Raw genomic sequence first — 21044 nt, 5'->3', positions numbered from 1 at the left:
TAGGGGAAGACATGGAGACACTCATGGTCTGATCCAGAAAAGCACTTGGGTACCAAAGCTAAACTTAGACATCTAATTTCAAAACTGCAATCCTGGATATTGGATAAAATAAATAAACAGCAGAAACCATAACCCAGATCTCCCTGCTCCCAAGCAAGTGCCCTTATCAATCATTTAAAGTGTCTTGCTGTCTGTTTTTTTACTTAATATATTTTGAGCTCTTTTCCACAGATTGGAATAGCTTTAACAAATGCAGTGGAGAAACCCCTTTACTCCAGAACAGGCTCTGGCCTAGTGGGTAAGGCACTTGATAGGGAGGTAGGTTTGAATTCCCTCCAGCAGAGGAGGAAAATGAGCTCAGATCTCCTGTGTCATGTCTGGGTGCTGATTGATTATTGTATGAAAGAAAGAGGCAGTGCCCCTCCCACTACTCTGTTCCCATGACTGGAAAGAAGACCAGCCGCTGCTCAGTGTTTGAAAAAGCAGCTGAAGGCATTTAACTGTAGTAAAAAGTTCCAGGCTGTGAATCCCAAGTGGATGGAAGAGCTTGCATATAGCACTGAGTCAAGTGTCCCATCCTGGGAGATGGGTGAGGTTTAAGAAACAGGTGCATCTTCAGCATTTTTTTTATTACTTAACTTTAGGCCAGTGGTTTTCAACTTTTTTAGATTCATGGCACCCTTTGGAAAATGCCAGTTCTTGGTTTTCACTCATTTTTTGACTGCAGAAAAATAACAGAGCAATTTTTTGCACACCTAACTGTGCTAACATTTTGTGGAGTCTAATGGCACCCTTGAAAGAATCTCAAGGTACCCAAGGGTGCCACAGTACTAAGGTTGAGAATCTCTGCTCTTGGCTCTTACTTTTTCTGCTTGATGGTGGACCCCATTTTAAGATGCTTAAGCTACACAGTGCATGAGAGAGTTGCACAAAGAAAATAATCCAGAACTCTATGATAGGGTTCTTTGTCTCCAGTCCTAGTATGTTTCTTATCCTGTCCTCAAGGGGTCTGATGGCCACTGGCATCAGAAGATTTATGGGGGAGAGAGCAATTTTTGGTCTGATTTGAAGACTTTCTAATCTTTTTATCTATCTTGTTTCAGAATGTTTCTGGAGGCTGGGAAACATGTCCTGGTTGAGTATCCCATGGCACTGTCTGCTAGGGCAGCCCGTGACCTCTGGGAGTTGGCTGAGCAGAAAGGTAATGACACTTTAATATTCAAGGTGTTAAAGGTGAAACTAGCTTTTTTAAAATGACAATTATCTGTATCATGGTAGCCCCTCAAACTTGCAAATAGGGAGCAGGGCCCCCTTGTATCAGTCATCGTAGAAACCAAAAAGCAAAGGACAGAGCCTGCTCTGGAGAACTTCCAGTGCAGGATTTGGAGAATATGCAACAGGTGAATAAACAGAGAACTACAAAGAGCAAGATGCTGACCGAGACGGTGCATTAACATTAATAGCAGTTTCACTACTGGCTGGCACGAGCACAAAGAATGTAATTGGACAACTGTATCCATCCATATTAATTAAAAACAGTTATGAACCAAAACATAAGCCCTATCAGTAACTCTGGGATTTGTGTCCTCCCCTTCCCCCAAGACTTTCCTTCCCCTGGAAATGGAACCATAAACAATGCCTCTCTTGGCTGTGGTTGATGTGACACAAGCCTCTCTGCCTATGTATGCATCATACATTTATTCCTTTATGAGCTCTCACAGCATCTGTGTTTGAGAGAAGAATCCATTTCTAAGCAACACCTTCTTCTTTCTATTACGTATACAGTCCTAGTCATAAATGCTGACAGCACAGCTGAGGGGTGGATGTTGGCAGACCAGCTGAGACTAGATTAAAGGTATTGTGGAGGTTGCCCCATTTGCACTGCAAGAAGGGGTGCAATGCTAGGTAGGAGCAGAGCTCAAACCCCTGGACAGGGTGCAGTGTGCCCCTGTAGACTCACTCCTTTGTAATCCTTCTTCAGGTGCTTATGTGCTAAAAGTCTGGAGCTTAGCATTTCACATATCTCTACCTCCTGAGTACTCACAAGGGAGTGGCTCAATGCAACGCCATGCAGAGAAACCTAAGCTAGCTCTGAATATGCTTGCTTTACAACCAGAAATGATAGAGATGCATTTTTTCAGTTCTTTGCCTGAGATAATCCATTCTGCCAGTGTCTTGTGTTGAACAAATGTAGCCATACTCTGTCTCATTCTGGAGCTAGTTCATGCAGAGTTGGGGTATCTCTGCAAGGTGCTGCCTTAAGCCTTATAGATATACCCTTACTGTTGTGCTAATAACTGCACTAGTTCCAGTTAAGCAGAACTTAATACTTGTTCAGTCATAACAGCAGTTCCTATTGTTACGCTAAATTGATTCTCTTGAAGGCATCCCAATGAATGTGTCTTGAATGAGGGCCAAATTTTGAGGCACGGTGGGTAGCATGTTACTCCAGAAGTAGTTTCACTGATAGCAGTGTAGCAAGGAACTCCCTGATGTGCTATTTCAATCTGGTTGTAAATAATGTACCTTATTAAATAATAATACCTTTGTTAAATATATCATTTATATGGGAGGGTGGCAAGAGAGAGGGTCAAGACTTTACACAAATTTTTCTTTGAACATGAGTGTCTCCACTGCACGTTGGTTTAATCCACATGATCTGCATTAAAATCGATGGCTAAAAGGTTGCTGTTTATGTGGACAACTCGTATGTTGCTCCTGAGAACAGTGAATTCAAACTGAATTGCTGGTATAATGCCTGACAGTCTTTCTTGGCACCATTCTGTCAACTGTGCTTAGGCTATTCGTGCAAAATTTTCTCACACTGAAGACTGCTAAAGGGTTTACTGCCTACTTATGGATTTGGATTCATGCTGAAAGCTTTTAGTAATCCTATTTGATCCTCATTTCCTCAACAACAGGTAAAGTCCTCCATGTGGAGCACATTGAACTTATGACGGAAGAGTACAAGCTGCTGAAAAAGGAGGTAGCTGGGAAGGAACTTGTCAAGGGAGTCCTACACTTCACAGGTCAGTTATTAAAGACTGCATTTCCTGAGAAAGTGTCAGTCCAAGGCCAGCCACTTTAGTCATTATTCATTCACTTGTAGAGGCTGAAGCCACGCAACCAGGACCCATATATTACACTCTAGCTCTGGATGCTCACCTGAAATTGTAGAGGCCTTCAAAACCCTCTCCCTTAACAGTTGCCTATGTGGAGGGGAGGCTCTATGTTCCATTAATCTCTCCCAAATATGTTTGGAGGAATCTCCTCCACTTTTTCTATATTGGTGTATGAGTTTGTCGGGACCCAGGGCAGCCGGCCAGCAGCTCTCCCTGACTCCCACCCGGGCAGATAAGGGTCCGGGGCCTTAGAAGGCCGTCAGGCGGGTACTTGTGATGCTTGGAGTGGAATTAATTAGGCGGACGCTTATCGGTTGCAAAGCAAGATTATTTACTCACGCCATCAAGGTGGTGAATAGCGGAGGTCAGAGATACTTGGTTAGTTACAGCTTAAGGTTCGTAGGTCATAGGTCGGTCTGCATAAGAGTTTGTTGATTGGGCAGATAAACGGAAAAAAAAGTCGGGCCGGCAGGTCGTTGATTTACGTCTGATAAGGTCGAGATGGGGGAGAATGACAAGCGATCAATTTGTCAGTTATTCTCACGCATACATTCAGAGGTTTTTCAGGTGTGCGTGCGGAGGTCTCCCGTTCTTCACGGAAGTGAAGACAGGTTTTATTTGTGTAATAGCCAATTGCTTTTCGCCACATCATAAATTTAATTAGAATCACCAATTATCTAGCGGTCTTCGCTAGGGTGTTATCTCACAGGGTTACTCCCTGTTTTCTCTGACCAGTTATAATGATTTATGTACAGCACAGAAGGCTAAGTTCTATTTCATGTTAGTGTCGCAGTTATAAATTTCTTTTTGACATGCGCAGCAAAAAAGCGGTTACTATCATTATTGTTAACCCTTAGTTAACCTAGTGCAGAAAAAAACTGTTTTGAATGGTTTTACTTGTTTGTGACATGGGCACTACTTAATTTGGTTGTGACAGAGTTCACAAAGAGATGGGACAATATTTGTATGTTGGTATAAGGGAGATTCCTCCCCTATCGTCACTTGAGCTCCACAGAGCATAGAGAGCTCTAAGGAATTCCCCTTAGTGAGGAATTCTCTTTAGTGAGGAACCCTCAGGCTCTTCTCCTTTTAAGACAGATTTGAAGTTTCATTTTTTCCAGCTCTGTGAACCTGCACCCAAGGAACCAATGTATCCCTGGAGTTCTATTCTACATTAATTGAATCTTTTTTCCATTTTTCTGTCTACCTTCTGATGGGGGCTTGGCATGAGAATAGAGTTCTTTTGTTCTGTTCTCTTCCTTTTTCAACCCACAGTGCTACTCAAAATGGGATAGAGTTATAGACCATGCCTGCATTAGAGCAAAAGAGTTGATGCATTTGAGACGTCACAGGGAAGTTTAAAAGGTTCTGTTCGATAGAGTCTAACCTTTAACAACAGAAAGACAGCAACTGACCTTCGCGGGACTGATTTAAGTGGAATCCTAAGTAATGAGGTTCCTACTACAGACTGGACTGTCTGATGTCTCGCTCTCTGGCCCATACACATCTTCTGCCCCTGCTATTACAGTCTGTGCTGCTGATTTGAGGCGCCTTCCCCCTTTCTCAAGATGCTCCATTTTTATTTCTGTAGGTGGTCCCCTGGATGAAAAGCGATCAGGCTTCCCCTCTTTTAATGGAATTGCCCGCCTTACTTGGCTAATTGATCTCTTTGGGGACCTTACTGTCACCTCAGCCACCAGAGAGGAACAGAAAGAAAAGGATTATTCCAGAATGACAGCCCATTTTGAGACTGCAGACAAGAAGTGAGTAACATATTGACATAGGAGTGGATTAGCCAGGTTGTATAGGCAGAAGGCAGGGCAGGGTGGCACCTCAGAGACTAACTTGTTCAGAGAGGCACAGGCTTCTGTAAGCTAGCATTAGATGAAGTTGTAGCTGTCACCTACAAAAGCTCATGTCTCTCTGAATTTGTTAGTCTCTGAGGTGCCATCCTGTCCTGACTTTTGCTTGACTTCTGACTAACATGGCTAACTACCTTCCTACCTATGATGTACAGCTATCTTCAGCAGGAACTCTTCCATACCTTCTCCTCTCTTAAATTGTTTTGTAACACTCTATTAAAATAAGGAAAGGGAGAATGAAATGGATAAAAACACAATGAAAAAGAACTCTCCGCAAGAGACACAAGCTTAAGAAGTGCAATCTGTAGGGTTTGTGCTAACAAGGGCTGCTATCAGATAGTATCCATCTAAGAAAAAGAGGTCCTGAGAGAGGTTTCTGGTGTCAGAAATAAAGGAGTGGACCCATGATGTATGTTAGCATTTGAGAACTTAAGACTTTACTTTCATATTCAGAAAAAGTTTTGAGATCCAGAATGGAGCACCAGAAACTCTAGCACTGAGCACAGCAGGGTATATACTTAGAAAGGCTCCCAGTTTTTGAGAGGTCATGGGCTGCTAATAATACTCTACTCTGAAGTATTGTACTGCCTTGAGAAACATTATGTAATATTCATGATGCCCTTTTGGGGGAGGTGGGTAAGAATTGCTCTTCCCATTTTACAGATTGATACAGTGAAATCCCAGGAGGTTAAGAGACTTGGCTTTGCTGCCTGATCCATAAGCTTAGGAATGTCAAGCACACTGTTCTGATCACTGTATTATCCAGGCAAGCAAGCCTTTTTTTAAATGTCAGAGTTTTACAATAGCAGATCTTGGATTCTCTATGAATTACAGCTGAGAGGCTAAATAAATGTGGGTAAATATAGATCTAGATATTTGGGGGCTAGACAATTGGGTTCATCTGGACTATTGGTTATAAAGAGACAGCTATCACAAAGTCAGTTGCATTTTATAAGGGAATTAGATATTTCCCTTTTCAGATTAGATGGCATGTGCAATTCCTCTAAAAACTAAATTACAGACAGACAGTACCCCATATAAACCCTCTATTGCCACCTTTGCAATTCATGTGTAATATGAGTTGTCTGTAGAACATTTCACTGCTAAGGAGTTGAACCAGTTCCAATAGATGGAGCTAGAGGGCAGGAACAAACATGCGTCATGCTATTAATCTGTGTTTTCACTAGCTTCACAGTTGCCATGAATGATTTTTGTTAGACAAAACAAGCACTAGGATTTGCACAGCTTTAAGGAACTACTAAATGCATCCTTTTCACAGCTCTAGTGACCCACATGAATCCTAGCTTACTGTGCTGTTACCATTCATATTTGGTTGCTCTGGGTGACAGTCTGTTTTGCCTGCATGATAGTTCATCCTGCTTGGAAAGTTACATAGTATTCCAGTACTATTCAGTTACACTCAGCAGAGTTACAGCCGCAGAGAATTTGGCCCATTCTCCATCAAGTTAACTTGGATAGGTGCTTGGCAAAAGCAGGGCCCTGACAGATAGAATTACAGAAGCGCTAATCTGTTGACACTGAGAGAAGATGCATTTCCTGTAGATGGGTCAGGTCTCTCATGACCCTTTGCAGCCATGGTCCAAGCACAGTGCACTCTAACCTTGAAGTAAGGTTATTGCAGCCTGCTTTATACCTTGGCACTGTGTGGAAGCTGCAGCTAGAGCACAGCTCAGCAGCCTTTTTTGCTGCTTCTTAATCAGGGATTTAACTATACTCTTTCTGTCCATAGTCAGGCTTGGCTGTTGATCATTCCTTGGGTTTGACTTTTAAAGCTCAGCTGTCAGACAAATTACCTCTGGCTCTTTTGCTACCAAGACAATTAATCTCTCAATACAAGGTGGAAGGGAATTCCACCAATATATAAGGTGGAAAGGCAGGGAAGTTTTCATAAGGAAGGGTTGGTTTTGGAGCTCAAACCCCAGCCTGGTGGGTTGGAGCCTCAAGTCAATGCATTTCACAAACAAAAATGATTGCATGAACTGGAGGGGCAGTGGCTTTTGCCGCTTTCATTTTGGGTCGGCTGAAGGCAGGGTTCAGCTCCAGCCTGGGTACAGCCAACCTGATTGCAAGGTGATATCAGGTTGTAGGTAAGGCCAGCCTCTTGCAGGGTGGATAAAAATGAATATTGTTATTTTAAAATATTCCATTTTTAATTATATTGTATTTTATTTCATTTAAATATTAATAGACTCTAGCAACTCTAACCCTTAGCACAGGGGCTCATCACGTCAAATGTGTTTAATTTTGAAAAAGAAAAAAATTATGTTAAGTACTATGTGTTTCCTGGTGAAGTTGTAAAGGAGACCAAACCAGTGGACTGGTGGAAGTCACTGGATTAGTACATGGAACAAGAATTTCTGGAAGTGTTAAATCATTTTATGAGGTCAGTAGTCTTATCTGGAGGTGCAGAGAGAATTTTTTCTTTTCAGTTCATTCAGCCAGTTCAGTTCAATGATCATTTCTCTCAAAGTTGAGGAACTGGAAGTCAAAAAAAGAGAAAAACTTGTTTTCTTCTTCGAATTTATAAATAAAAACTAGGTACAAGGGGATGAGGTCCACAAGCTCTGAGAGGTTTCTGGTTGTCATGTCCTTCAGTAATCAGTTCAGTTCACTAATTACAGATGCCTCCTTTCTGAAAAATCAGTCAGTTTTACATGTAAAACATGTTTAGATAATATTATGTATCCAGAACATTCAACTAATTAAAAGTTAAAATGCAGTTTTCATGTATTTCAAAATGAAATCCAATTACCATCCAAACAGAGTTTAACACAAGTCACAAGTAATTACAGCAATGGAAAAAGTCATCATTTGTGCACAGTTCGGGAAAACATCTAGTTTATGACAAGGACACAAGAAGAACAAGTAAATAAAGGAAGTGCAACCTGCACCATTTTGTAACACAACGAAAGAAGGAAAACTTAAGACTCTGAATAAATGCATAGAGCGGTATAGTTGCTTAAATAAATGAGCACAGATATACTGTATCTTTCTGGTTAGTGACTTAGAGTAATGGTTCTTAGCACATGCATATAGAAACTGGGTTTGAAAATGTGAAGAATTTGAGGTTAAAAATCCTAGGATTAACTCTCTGCTATAAGTGCTCACTGTAGAGTGGAAAAAAATGTCTTTCCAGGGCAGTTGATTTTAGTTTAACGATGCCCAGATGGCTGGATTTGGAGGTACTGTTTATTTCCTCAAATTATTGATGCCCTCATAATTCATGAGCAGTGGACTGCAGCAGAGACATGAAGGACTTATGGAAGGGCCATTAATAATCAAGTGAGAGAAACGATGTATAACCTCCAAGATGTGTGTCTCTGCCAGTGATGATGAATGGACTATGAGCAGGTGCATTGTAGGAAGTCAAAAGAAGATGTTGATGGTACTAGAAGGAGTTCTTTGTGGCTGATGTTGAGGTTTTTTCTGTCCTGTCCCATCTTGCTCCTCCCCCCTTCCATCTCCCCTTCCCCCAGATGGCCCTGCTGTAATACAGGGCTCTGCTGTATTGGAGATCCACATCATGTTAGAGCTATGCCCATCACCTCTTACAACTGTAGGGCATTACTCATAGTATCTCTTTCCTCAGCAGTGCAGTGGTTTGGCCAAGGCACACCCTGGGGCTTGTGAACTGTGTAAATCCAAGGGCCCAAAGCATCATAGCAAAAGGACATGGAGGCTGGGGCTGCTGTAGCAGCTTGTTAGCCTCATTAAAAAAATAAAGCTGTATGTTCAGATGTAGATCCTTGGGAAAAGCCTGTTTAATCTAGTTTTGCACTGGGGAGTAGCATTTGGGGGTTGTCAGATAGTGTGTGTGTGTGTGCGCATGCACGTGCGTGTGTGAGGTTGCCAAGAAAGGGGAAAACTAAAGCTTCTTGCATAATCTCAGGGATTTACTTTGAGGGCTGTCAGTGGAGTAAAACAAACGTTTGTGAATATTCAGGAAGGAGCTAAGAGCTGGTATGCATGTGAGTGAACTTGCTTGCCTTCTGTGGATTATCCTGGAGGGGGATGGGCAGCTCAGCCCGAATCCCAGCACTAATCGTGCGCATGCCAACCATGCATCTTCCTCTTTTGTGTGCTGACTTGACTCACAGGGCCTGACCTGCATCCTTCATAAAACTCCCACTGGGTTCTGTGGCAACAGGACTGAGCCCAAAATGCCTAGAAACATGTTACTTGTATGTGTCCAACAGTTTTTATCCAAGAAGCACAAATCAGCCTGTTAAAAAGTAATGAACTGAGCTCTGAGTCCCTACTGTGAGACGGTTAGCCATTCACAGCATTGCACAGAGGGAAGTCTAAAGCAGAGATTTTAGGTAACTTGCTGATGGTTACACTGGATGCATCTACATGTGCACTTTAGTGCAGAGTAGACTAACGAGCTCCGCAATAAAGCGTCACAGTCTACATGTGAACTGGTATTAGGGTGCAGTAGGTTAATTTAACTGTGCTGCAAGATAGTACTGTCAGGGACAATATTATTGTATAGTAGAGTACTTGCATGTGATCTAATGCATATGTAGACTGTGACAGGAACTGGCTGGGGCATGAGGGTGCTAAAGTGCCAGGACTGCCTGGCAGCTAGTCCCACGTTGTAGCATCCTTGTGCCCCAATCAACCCCTCCTATGCCCAGCACCACCACCCAGAGCCTGGGGCTGACCCCTTGGGCCCCCTACCAGCCTGGGGCTGCTCCAGCCCAGCTTAACGTGCTGCAGTCTTTGGCACGTGTAAATGCTGTGCCCGGGAGCAGCTGACTCCAGCACAAACTGCACCAGAGTTTATTGCATTGCACTAATTGCACTTGTAGATGCACCCACTGTGGATCAGTGACAGGGCAGGAATTAGAACCCAGGGATTCAATGCTTGATCCTCCCTGCCATCTTAATTTCTGCTTCATGATCCTGTTACCTGAACACACTGTATGGACGGGACTTTGAAATAATGTGCTTTATTATGGCCTGAAGTGTTGTTGTGGCTATAATGGCCAGGAGATTACAAGAGACAGGACTTTTTTTTTTATATCCTTTATTGGGCCAACTGGGGACCAGCAGGCATTGGGGAAGTCCCTGTTCCCCCGAGCACTACTTGGAGTGACAAGAAGTAACGGTCACAAGCTGGCAGAGGTTAGATTTAGGCTAGATATCAGGAGGCGCTACTTCACTGTCAGGGCGGCTGGGATCTGGAACCAACTTCCAAGAGAAGTGGTGCTGGCTCCTACCCTGGGGGTCTTTAAGAGGAGGCTGGATGAACACCTCGCCAGGGTTGTTTGACCCCAATACCCTTTCCTGTCATGGCAGGGGGTCGGACTTGATGATCTACTCAGGTCCCTTCTGACCCTACCAACGATGAAACTATGAAACTGTAGAGTTGGAAGAGTTGTTAGACAAGCTTTGGGCATCAGTTCCTCAGGTCCAACTATACAGGTTAACACAAAAAAGTGTTGCCTCTTGATGTTTTGTTACAATGCTTACTGCTCATCAGTGAGGAACAAGCAAAATAATTGTGTGAATGTCACAGTTTACTTCCTGCTAAATGGCCTTCCTTTTTCTCCCCTTTTGCCCTAGACCTCTGACTTGGATTGAAGAAAGGGGACCAGGAATGAAACGTGAAAAGAAAATCAACTTCTGCTTCACAAGCAGTTGCCTGGAGAAGCTCCCTCAGCCCCCACCAGCCACGGTGGGCCCTTTTATGCAGGATCAGAATCTCTTTGCCAAAAAACTGTTGGGCCAAGTCTCCAGGGAGGAGCTGGCTACTGAGAAATGGCGTATCCTGAGATGCCTTGACCTTGCAGAGGAGATACAGCAGCACTGTGAACGGCCAGAGAATATCCATTCATAAAACCATGCTTAGCAAGAAAGAGATCTGAACAGTTGGAGACTGTGCAGATCTACAGCATAGGGTTACATCTTTTGCATTTGCAATGACCCCTTTCCATAAAATTACTGGAGAAAATGTCCTGCTTTCTTGTGGAAGAAATAAGGTCTTTCATCCTGGAGTTTGTCCTGATTCAGAAATTGAAATTATAATCTTCTCTGAGTGCACAAAATGTTTCTGATTTTGCAAGCTTCTGTGCAGCACCACTGATAATACTTAGAAAAGAAAAAAATGGGGATCCTACAGTTGATGGCTCACTCTCTTCTTTCCAACCTATCAGGTTAAGTCTGTTCAAAGTGTTCTACAAAAAACACCAGATAATTCCAAGTATAAAAAAGAAAGACATGCTGCAAGGGAATTTCGTAGACAAGCTGAAAAACCCCTTCAAGATAAGGAGATGACATTGTTAGAGAAAGTTGAAAGAAAATTGTTTAAGTGTTCAAAGGGAGAGAGAGACAGAGAGAGAATCTTCCCCCTGCCTCCCATAAACCAAATCACTGGTACTTTTACAGTGAATGAAAGCTTTAGAGTGGGATTTTTTTAGCAGCACTTGGAGTGGTTCTGCATGAGGCAAGGCAGAGCTGTGTGGAGATGTCTGAGCTAGTTCTGAATATAATTGCTCAGGTTTTGGAAGCAATATAACTGTATTAGTAGGCATTCCACCTGGGCTAATTAGCCTTACTGAAAGGAAGGATATATTAGCCCAGGCTAAATGCTGATGCTGCTAAGGTTGTCTCTATGGGACAGGACAGTGCTGTTTGCGGGGTACCTGAGCTACTTGTGTGAGCATGGCATTCCACCTTGCTAATGCTGCTATATTGCTTCCTGAATCTGATCTACAGTATCCGGTTAGCTTGGATCAGTACACAAGACTCCATTATGTAGCATACCTTGAATGTTAGCTTAATTGTGCTTCCTTTGGAGTCGCTGAGAAATTTCACCACTGACTTCAACAACAGAGAAAAACAGAATATTGAATATTCTACTGTCAAAAAATATTATTGTGTCTTGTCTGTGACTGTATATAGTATCTCTTTCAGTTAGTACAAGCTTGTACAATGAGGAACTCTATGGAAATGCTTAGCTATATTACAGGCATAGCTACACATGTACATAGACACCAGATTGGAAGCTATGTGCATCTAAATGTGTTTAACTTTATAGAACCTTTTTACAAAAGGAATGTAGGGGTTGTTGTTGCTGTTTTTTTGTTGGTTTTTTTTTAAGAATTATTACACTTTTGTATTCTCCAAGATGGATGTCTTACAGATTTGGGATTTTTAATTCTACTGAAAGCCTTAATATGTCCATCCCTGCACGCCATGTCATGTTTTTCCACTTGCTTGAGATAGAAGCAAGAGTTCTCTGTGGGGTTGGGTGGAGGGAATTAAGAATGTATACACTTTATGAGAAAGGGAAGTGCCTATTGTGTTAACTTTTTAACGTTGCTTTGGTTTTATTTTTTTAATCCATAGCTTTGCTATCAGTAACACCATGGAATATTACAACTGAAATTTCATTCATCACACTGAGAGTCTCTCTTTCCAGTTAGGCTAGTTAGCTGCTTATCTTTAAAAACAAAAAAATACACAAAAAGACCCACACTGCTTGCAAAAATGTAATCAGACGCATCCAATTTCATTTTCCGTCAAGATCCAATATCCTGGCCACACTGCTCTGTTCACTCATTTCCTGCCCTTTCTTTCCAGTTTTTGCACTAGAATTACTTTCTCTTCAGAGGTGTGACTTTGCTGAGGTAGCATGGTATATTGTGTACCAGCATTGGTGAATTTGTTATATGTAACTTAATAAAGTGATTAGAGTTCAACATGTTCCCTGTGATAGTTGTTATCCTTTAACTTTAATATCTCCTTCTGCTTGCCTTGTAGGATCATATCTAATAAGCCGCCTGGCATCTCTTACACTTTCAACATCCATGGACTTAAATAAAGCTGAAGGTGTAGAGAGCACCTAAGAGATGTTCAGCATTCAATAAGAGCAGTCTGTAATTGTTGTCCTTCAATTAGCAGTTCTTCTGCCCATTAGCAATGCATACATCTCTGTCCTGATTTCGCCCTTCTCAAGACATGTTCATGCTCCTATCAATAATCAAACAGTGAGCTGCCCCTAAAATCTGCCATTCTCTTCCAAAGCTTTGATTTCCAAGACAAATTCCTAGCCTTTGTTACATGATTTGGATTGCTGCAGAGGTCTCTGCAAGGGGTGGAACTTGTTGAGTGGAAAAGTCCAGCCTACAGACCAAAGAAACCTGTGTTGGTAGAGGGGTACTCCCAGAACCAAGCAGCAAGCTTTAGGTAGAGAGGAAGGGTTGGTTATGCTTTGGTTTGACTTCACTGTGGGATTAGGCAAGATCAGTGAAAGTTCCCTTGAAAGGCTCCCTTAAATCTGAAGTGAAGCTGCAAGAGAAGGACCCACGACAGAACCAAGTTCAGAGAATGCTCAAGTGTGGTGAAGCAATAGGCAAGGGGAATATTTGAAAAGCTTATCATTTCTGTCTAGAAGTCTGAGTGCCTTGTTATCAAAGTACAAAGTAAATTTGTTTTAGTTACCTGGTGGGTTCTGGGAGAGGCTGTTCTTGAAGTATAGTTTTGAAGGTCAGCGGTAGGTCAGGTGCACCCAAGACAGCCAGGCTATGGGGCCCTGTATTACAGTGTAGGGATTATGTCACTATATTCTGTGACTTCCGGGGGATTCCTAAGGACCCTCTGTCATTTTTCTGCATGCATCACTGGTCAATTTACAGAGTGCTGTTTTTAATGATTGAAAAAGTCTCTAATGACTTTTTGATGGTTGCCTAGGAAATTTGTGCTCTCAAGAGGTTGCAATGCTGGCGGGGCCCCATTTCTCTGAAGGGGTAATAGACAGTGTGTTTGTGCCCAGACAGCATGCTGGTGAAGCTAAGGGAAGAAATGGGTTCCAGCCTGCTTAGGCCAAGGGAAACTCAATAATGCATGCGGTGTTGCCAGCTCTTCTGGTTTTCCTGCAAATGTAGTGATTCTTGTACCTTTTTCCTCAGTCAGAACAGCTATCATCTCCCATTACTGCCCATGCAGCTGAAGCCAACAAGATGATGGCCATTTCCCTATAGGTTATACATTCAGACGTGGCAGAAGATAGCTGCCATCTCCCATTGCTTTCAGGTAGATTGAAGCTGTGTCCAGAGCTGCCAGAGCATGTCTCCACAGAGGGTGGGGTAGGGGAAAGGTACAGAGGACATGAGTAGGACAAACTGTGAGGAAGTAGGTGGATTTAGCAGTAGCAGGCTGAAGGACTGCAGAGGTTAGTGAGAGGAGGGAAGGTGGAAGGGATGTGATGGCAGCTTCTCAGCTTTAGGTAGTGCAGAAGAAGGGTAGTCCTCTCAAGGCAGCCATGGGGCAGGCAGTGTGCTGGTTCCAGAGGTCTGGTGCCTGTAGGAGGAGCTCTCCAAGAAATACAAGCAGCTCTTCTGTTCCTCTGACTTCTTTCCAGGGCTGGATGGGCCACCTGAGGTCTGTCTGTGCACCCAGCAACAACATTTTTTGCTGCCCACTGTCCATGGATTTACCTGTTGCCTGGAATCAAGGCAGTGTCTGCAGAAGGGAAGGGCGAGAAATGTCACAGGGGTTTCAGGCAGAGGGTCAGTAGGAGAGAAGGATAATTCAAATTAAAGTATATTTGGATGAAGTATAACAGCATAATACATAAACCACATTTATTGTAACAATTATATACTTTCTACCTTTAGTTAAATGGAAATTATGGAAAAATGTGAATGTTTTTAAAATTATTTTTGAAATGGTGTTTAATGTTTAAGAATCAAATACTTAAATAGCTTATAAAGTGTTTTGAATTGGTAGGGTACTGCGCTGTAGGATTTAGGGTAGTAGCTGGTGGTACTCTTCAGACTCCTGGTGTCAGAGATAGAAGTGTGAAGGCTTGTGGGACTAGTAAATGAACCCAGATGCTCTATAGCCTGGTGGTTAGGCTTGGGTGTGTGGTTAGGGTTAGAACTGCTGAGGCTAATAGAGCTCGGGTTCCGGTTTGGCTGGTTAGGATACCCCAGGCTTGGATTAGGGATCTGTCTAGTAGGGCTTTGCAAACTACAGTAAGGCTTGATTAAGGCTTCTTGGTTAGGGTTGTGGCTAGTGATAGGCTTGCAGCTGCTTTAAATATATTACTGCACTAAGTTACAAAAAGCTCTGCTTGGATTAGTATAGGGGTTCCCAAACTGTGGTATGCATGCTCCTGGTGGTATGCAAGACATCTCTGGGGATACGCGATAGAAATTGTGTAACAGTGGTTTTAATTTTCATTATAATAATAATTGGCATTCAAGGGGTTTAAATATAAAATGTATGCTGGTAGCAGTACACAGGCAGCTGGTAAATCTGCAAAAGGGTACACAATAAGAAAAAGTTTGGGAACCTCTGGGTTAGTAGTTAGCAAGTACTGCCTTCCTTAATTGTTCATTTTCCAGATGTATGTTATAACCTTAGTAATAAAAAGGAATAATGAGGGGTCAGATGGGAAAGTAGTCAGGCAAGTCAAGACTAATAGGAAAAATGTACTGCTATTCCTTTCCCCTTAGGAGGAAGTGGAGAGTAAGTGATTTCCCTTTGAGCAGCCAAGGAGAAGAATGCATTCTTTTCCTTAAGCATTAAAAGTTGAAATGACCTTGCATGCATTGGTAGTTTGGGGAGTGTCCCAATAGGAGAATGCTAATAGGGTTAACACATTTTGACATAGTGCCGTCTTAAGCTCAGGTGAAACATGAAGATAATTCTACCTGACTTTATATAGGTAACCTATTACCTGCTACCAGATATATACTGTGGGATACTAAAAGAATTTGACAGAATAGAACATGGATCCAAAGGACCCACAAGAAGACAATCATTTACGCCTTTTAGGCAGTGGAAATCTTGGGGGGGTTATCTGATAGATATTTCATTAGGCTAGTATCCATGAATCCTCACTGTTCTACTTTGACCAGCTGTGCTATTTCCTTTTTTCTTTTAATTTTTAAGCTATACTTAATATATTTAATAAGAGTTGGTTTTTAAAGAGAGGACAGGTGGGTTGTGTGAACTTGGTACACTCTGAATACTTCAGTTGTTGTAATGGGATATGCATCCCCATTTCTTGGTGCACCTAAAAATGGGTGAAATCCCTTCAGTATACCAAGAGGAAAAGCCTACTCCTTAAATACCATCTAAGATGTCAGTCTTGGAATAAAGAACTGACAGCTATAATGTGTTAGGCTACTGGAATGTGGAGACAGTACCTCTTAGGGTATTTCTCTGAAGCAGGAAAATCATATAAAGCAAAGGTGTCAAGTAGCACACAGGGAAGAAGACAAGGAAAACCTTTGAACCAAGCATGAATGTAGTGGAGCCTTCACTCTATGTGGGGTAATTCATGAGCACTCTGAGAGGGAACCCCCCTCCGACTCACCTGCCATGCCTTTGATGTTAATGAAAAAGAGGAGGGTTCAGTGACATAATTATGCATACCCCTTTTGGGGTTACTCATGGCACAGCGAGTTGATGAATTGGGGCTCCACTTCCACTACACCTCTTCCATACGCCAGCCACAGTGTCACCAAGGATCTACTTGCCACCTAGGCCATGCCACTGATCTCCTTTGAAGATATTGGTGTTAGGATCAAGCCAGTGAAATTTTGTTCCCCATCTCATGTGGGGCAGCAAGTGACCTAACTGCTGCTCTATGGGCACCCATTCCCGGAATATCAGATAACAACATTGTTGAAGCAACAGAAGATACATAAACAATAATCTACTTCACAAAAGAGAAGCGTAGGATCCCTTGCTTCCCAGATCCTCCCCAAAAAAGTTCCTGGCGGGGCCTCAGACACCTGTAACGAAAGTCTTACTGAGGGTTCTGTAGTACCCGAATCCTCCCGGTCCTCCACAAGGCCCCCAGTCAACGTCCAGAAAAAAAAAATAAAACTAACACAGGAGTCTTCTCACCCTCAACCAGGTCTGCAAAGAAGAAAACAAAGCAAACCCCTCCAGAGTACCCATGGATAAAGAGAAACTGAAATTGATTCCGCACCTGCAGTCCTAAAGGAAAAGCCAAGTCCTTCAGGCTACAGTTCTCACCCTTCCCAGGACTTCCCCTCTCATGTACAAGGGCAGTCCTGAAGGTGGGGGTGACAGTCTCAGTCCCACCACATCTCCCCTCCTTGGAGATGCTTCAGGAGGTTGCTAAACCTTCCCCATATTGGTCTCTGCCTCCCTGATTTTTTCCTCCCTGTGCACAGCAGTGTCTCCTTTTATACAGCCATTGTGGTGCAGCTCCCTGACATCATCCGTCATGCATCCCTGGAGCTGGAAGGAACACGCATTTATAAATTGGTGCTGTGGTGCTGTACACCACTCTGCTATTGACAGTAGCATTCCTGCAGGTAAGTCTAATGGGCAGTCAGCCCGTAGCAGGTCCCATTCAGCTGATCTACAGTCAGCTGCAGTTCCAGCACAGTGACCTGGCATCTCGTTCCTGTCTCCCCAGGTCTCACTGTCACAATGAACCTGGAAACACAAGAAAAGGGTGGTCTACTTGATTAGGGTAAGATTGGATACATACACAGAGGACATTAGGGTGAACCTTGAAGGCTGTCCGCAGTCTGTCTGAGCAATGCAAGCGGTTTTCCTCTGTCTAGAACATACATTGTTGCTGACTCCATAGCCATCCATGTGGAACTACTTGTATATAGTTCTGAACCTTTCTAGGAATCAGTCTGCAGATGTCTATCACTTCAGGTTTATATCTATTCATGGGCAGGACAAAAATGAAGAGAGATAATGAAAGGCTGTATGTTTGTAGCTGATGGGATTTACTGTGCTCAAAGCCTACAGAGCCAAGGTGAGAGGCTGGCTGGGAGGCAAGTGTGGATTGACCTCATATCTATAAAGTCACCAGATTGTCCAAGGTAGGGCTGACCAGCTTGTGGGGCATATGTGACCAATGGGTATTGGTCATCATCTCATCACTGGCAATCCCTCACAATCGAGGATGATTGACTTCCATGATTGTCTTATCTGTGGGTCTGAAGATGACTGACAAGGCCAATTCGGGTCTGGTTAGTTAGACCTTAAAGTCAATGCTAACTAGCATAGGGTTGTGATCTGCTTACTGGAAATGATATCTGGGGTGTTTAGTGTCATTTTGAGTTAGATACCCTGTTCTTACTGTCCCACTAAGAAACAAACTTTTTCCCAGGAGAAAGAGACAGGAAGGCATGATGTGCATGCTGATTTTGTTGTAGCCTGTCTTCTACCCTCACTCAGAAGCATGATGAATTCAAACACCAGGAACAAATAGCCAGTCTTATCAAATTTCTCTTTTCTCAAAAAGAGGTACAGCATAGGTATTACCAATTTAAGATGAGGCCTAATTTGGAGGGAATTCAGCTGATTTAGATTTAGATTTCTCTACTGACATTGCTAGAGTGTCAGCCATGGTAGCACTTCTGATGCAGATACCAGTTTACTTGGAAGCAAACTGAAACTAAACAAATGTGGCCTTTTGAACAACTGGCCTTTTGGCCTTTTGTAACTTTTGGTTTTTACTGCTCTATGTCAGACTGTTCAAACAGGTGACTTCATCTTAATTATCAAATAGAAATTTCAGTGTTAGACTTCTCCAACTTGGGAATGCAACTGTTTCATGTTAAAGTCAACAGTCAGTGTATCCTAAGCTAATAAGCACTGTGGCCTGAAAGTTTATTTAGTCTATTATACAGTTACTACCTCAGGAACGGGAGCCTGGTTGAAGTTATCTGTATTCCTAACACCAAGAATCTTTAAACTGTGCTCTGCGTGAGCTAACTTCCTGTTTTTGTCACTCCTGTTAATGTCACAATCTGCCTAATAACACTGCTATCTACCATACTTCATGTAATTACTGATGAGTCAATGTTATTCGCTGATAAAGGTTAACATACAAAATCCCCCAAAACCTGTCGTAGAGAAAAAGAGCCAGATTACTTCAATGTTGTGAATAATTAATCCACTGAATAAGAATTTTATGATGCCTGATACATATTTTGTGTATAAGGTAATAACCAAATAAAAGATCATGAAAAAATTAGTAAAAAATTAGGTTATGGAGTTCCTGACAGAGATCTATTAGGCTACACTAGTGTTTCTGTAGGAAAACAATAGATGACCTATCACTCGGGACTTTTAAAACAGACTAGAATTATGTATTAATAAATATATTATAAGAAACAGTTCTGCATTGATGTAAGGGGCTTCCCTTGCCGCCTAGAGTCGCGTCACCTCCCGGCTGGAACAGTAGTATCTTGTTGTTGTAGATAGCCTGCCACGCCTTCAATGTTCTGGGAGATAAGTATGGACACTACTGGGAGGCAATTGAGATGAGTTATGGACTCAGAGTTTCTGTGGCTCTTCGCAGGGTTTTCACCATCCCCATCCCCTGCCCTCACCACACCTGATGTTCCAGACCATGTTGATTGCCACTACGACTCTTTACTATCTTAACTGAAAGGATCTTAACTGAGGTCTCTGTCTACGTGGTTGCTTGTCCCGTTCTTCCCTGCATGGGTCCCAAAGCAGCTATCTCTGTCTCTGGTTCTCTCTTTGTCACTCTCTCGTGGCCAGGGCCCTCTCTCTCTTCTCCTCTCTCTTCTGAGAGAATAAAGTCAGCCCCCTTTCCTTTCCCTGTAGGTCCCTGGAGTGGTTCCCTTCACCCCCCAGGATCAGACTCATCGACTGCTCAAGCCTTCTTGCCATCTCCAATTCTTGGTTGGACCTTGCCGGGTAAGTCATGGGGCCGGTGCTTACCTTCTGGCCCTCTATCCATTCTTCTTTCTTCACTGGGCTTCTCCCTTTCTCTCCTTCACTGCTCGGATGTCTTTCTCCTTCTGTCTCCCCCTGGGATGCTCCCTTGGCATCCCTTAAATCTCCTGTTCTCCAGCTGGGTCCATTGTGGCAGTTCCCTATTGGCTGCCTGCCTGCCTGAGCTGTTCCCTTTTTGCTCCCTGATATGTTATTTTCCCTTTTCTTTTGTTCTCTTCCCGCACCACTTTTCTTTTCCAGTGTTTGGATTTCAGAGGTGGGGTCTGCTGCGGCAGTCTTTGATCTGCTGTGGCCCCAGCCAGCTCCCCGGGTCATCCCGATCGCATTGGCATTCGCTGCAGCTCATCTGGCTTCGTGAGGTAAGTTTTTTTCTTTTTTTTGACTCTGCTCGTGGGAGGGTGCTTCAGGCACCCTGTCACAATTGGTATGAAAATGGATTGGATAAACTAATTTGTCTTTTTCTTCTTTCACTTCCATGTTTCACACTTGCTCCCTAACACAAACACCTTTATACCCCTGGCTGGGTGAACCATACACAGATCATGTGTAAGCCACTTGATGCAGCTGGTCAATAATGGTTCATGTATGGCATACTATTCTGGCCCACTATTTAGGATGATTTATCCTACAGTTGTTTGGTGTATGTGAAACAAAGAGATGAGAACAGAATACTAGCACAGGTTCAATTTGTTATGAATTGAAAGAAAGATTTTTGGGCCAAATTCAGCCTTGATAAAATTGGGTGCAACTTCATTGAATAGCACTCCCAAACCCTTAAAACAGAGTGAAATTGGGTCTTTACATATCGTAACAGGGGGCTTTTACCCTGTAACTACTGAACCCCACTATTCCTTCAGTAATCACATCAGTGGGGCTCCATGCTGGTGCCAGGGTCTGCCATGTCTGCCAATGGTTTGTAGGTTAAGGCCCCAAGTTCAGAAACAGAACAGGGTCTGTGAGATCAGTTTTACAAAGGTGTTTAACCATCTAAAGTTGCAGACTGGTATCTAAGAAGCTTAAGCAAACTTTCTGAATCCTTTTAAGTACTTACTACACTAGGTTCCTTCATATATATGTTTTTGAAACAGATTATTTCTTATAAAGATGGCCCTGTCATATCCACCATAGAGATGGTATCCTTATGAACATGCCCGACTAGATGTTTTGTTTTGTTTTGTTTTGTTTTAAATTGAGAGCCAGAACATTTGGGCGCCTCTTAAATTTAAATGGCTCTTATATTTGAAGGAATACGGCATCTCAGCAATGATACAGATGTGCACAGAGCCTGCTCCAATGCACTGGATTTCCATGGTTTCCA

At 42.8% G+C, this 21044-nt stretch overlaps 1 protein-coding gene across 1 annotated transcript in view; it reads left to right on the top strand.

Moving 5' to 3' along the window:
• The window catches only part of BLVRA (biliverdin reductase A), a 43058-nt gene extending 30343 nt beyond the window's left edge, over positions 1-12715 (top strand). Inside the window, exons 4-7 of the mRNA XM_019483370.2 lie at positions 1104-1201; positions 2922-3029; positions 4714-4885; positions 10574-12715. Of these exons, the coding sequence (XP_019338915.1) occupies positions 1104-1201; positions 2922-3029; positions 4714-4885; positions 10574-10847 (652 nt within the window). The 3' untranslated portion in view covers positions 10848-12715. The remainder of the gene's footprint in view (positions 1-1103; positions 1202-2921; positions 3030-4713; positions 4886-10573) is intronic.
• The last annotated feature ends 8329 nt before the right edge of the window (positions 12716-21044 follow it).

Source organism: Alligator mississippiensis, chromosome 5 (assembly GCF_030867095.1).
Source record: "Alligator mississippiensis isolate rAllMis1 chromosome 5, rAllMis1, whole genome shotgun sequence".
Classification (NCBI taxonomy): Eukaryota; Metazoa; Chordata; order Crocodylia; family Alligatoridae; genus Alligator; species Alligator mississippiensis.
Note: the sequence above shows the minus strand (reverse complement) of the source record. Positions and strands in the feature narration are given on the sequence as shown.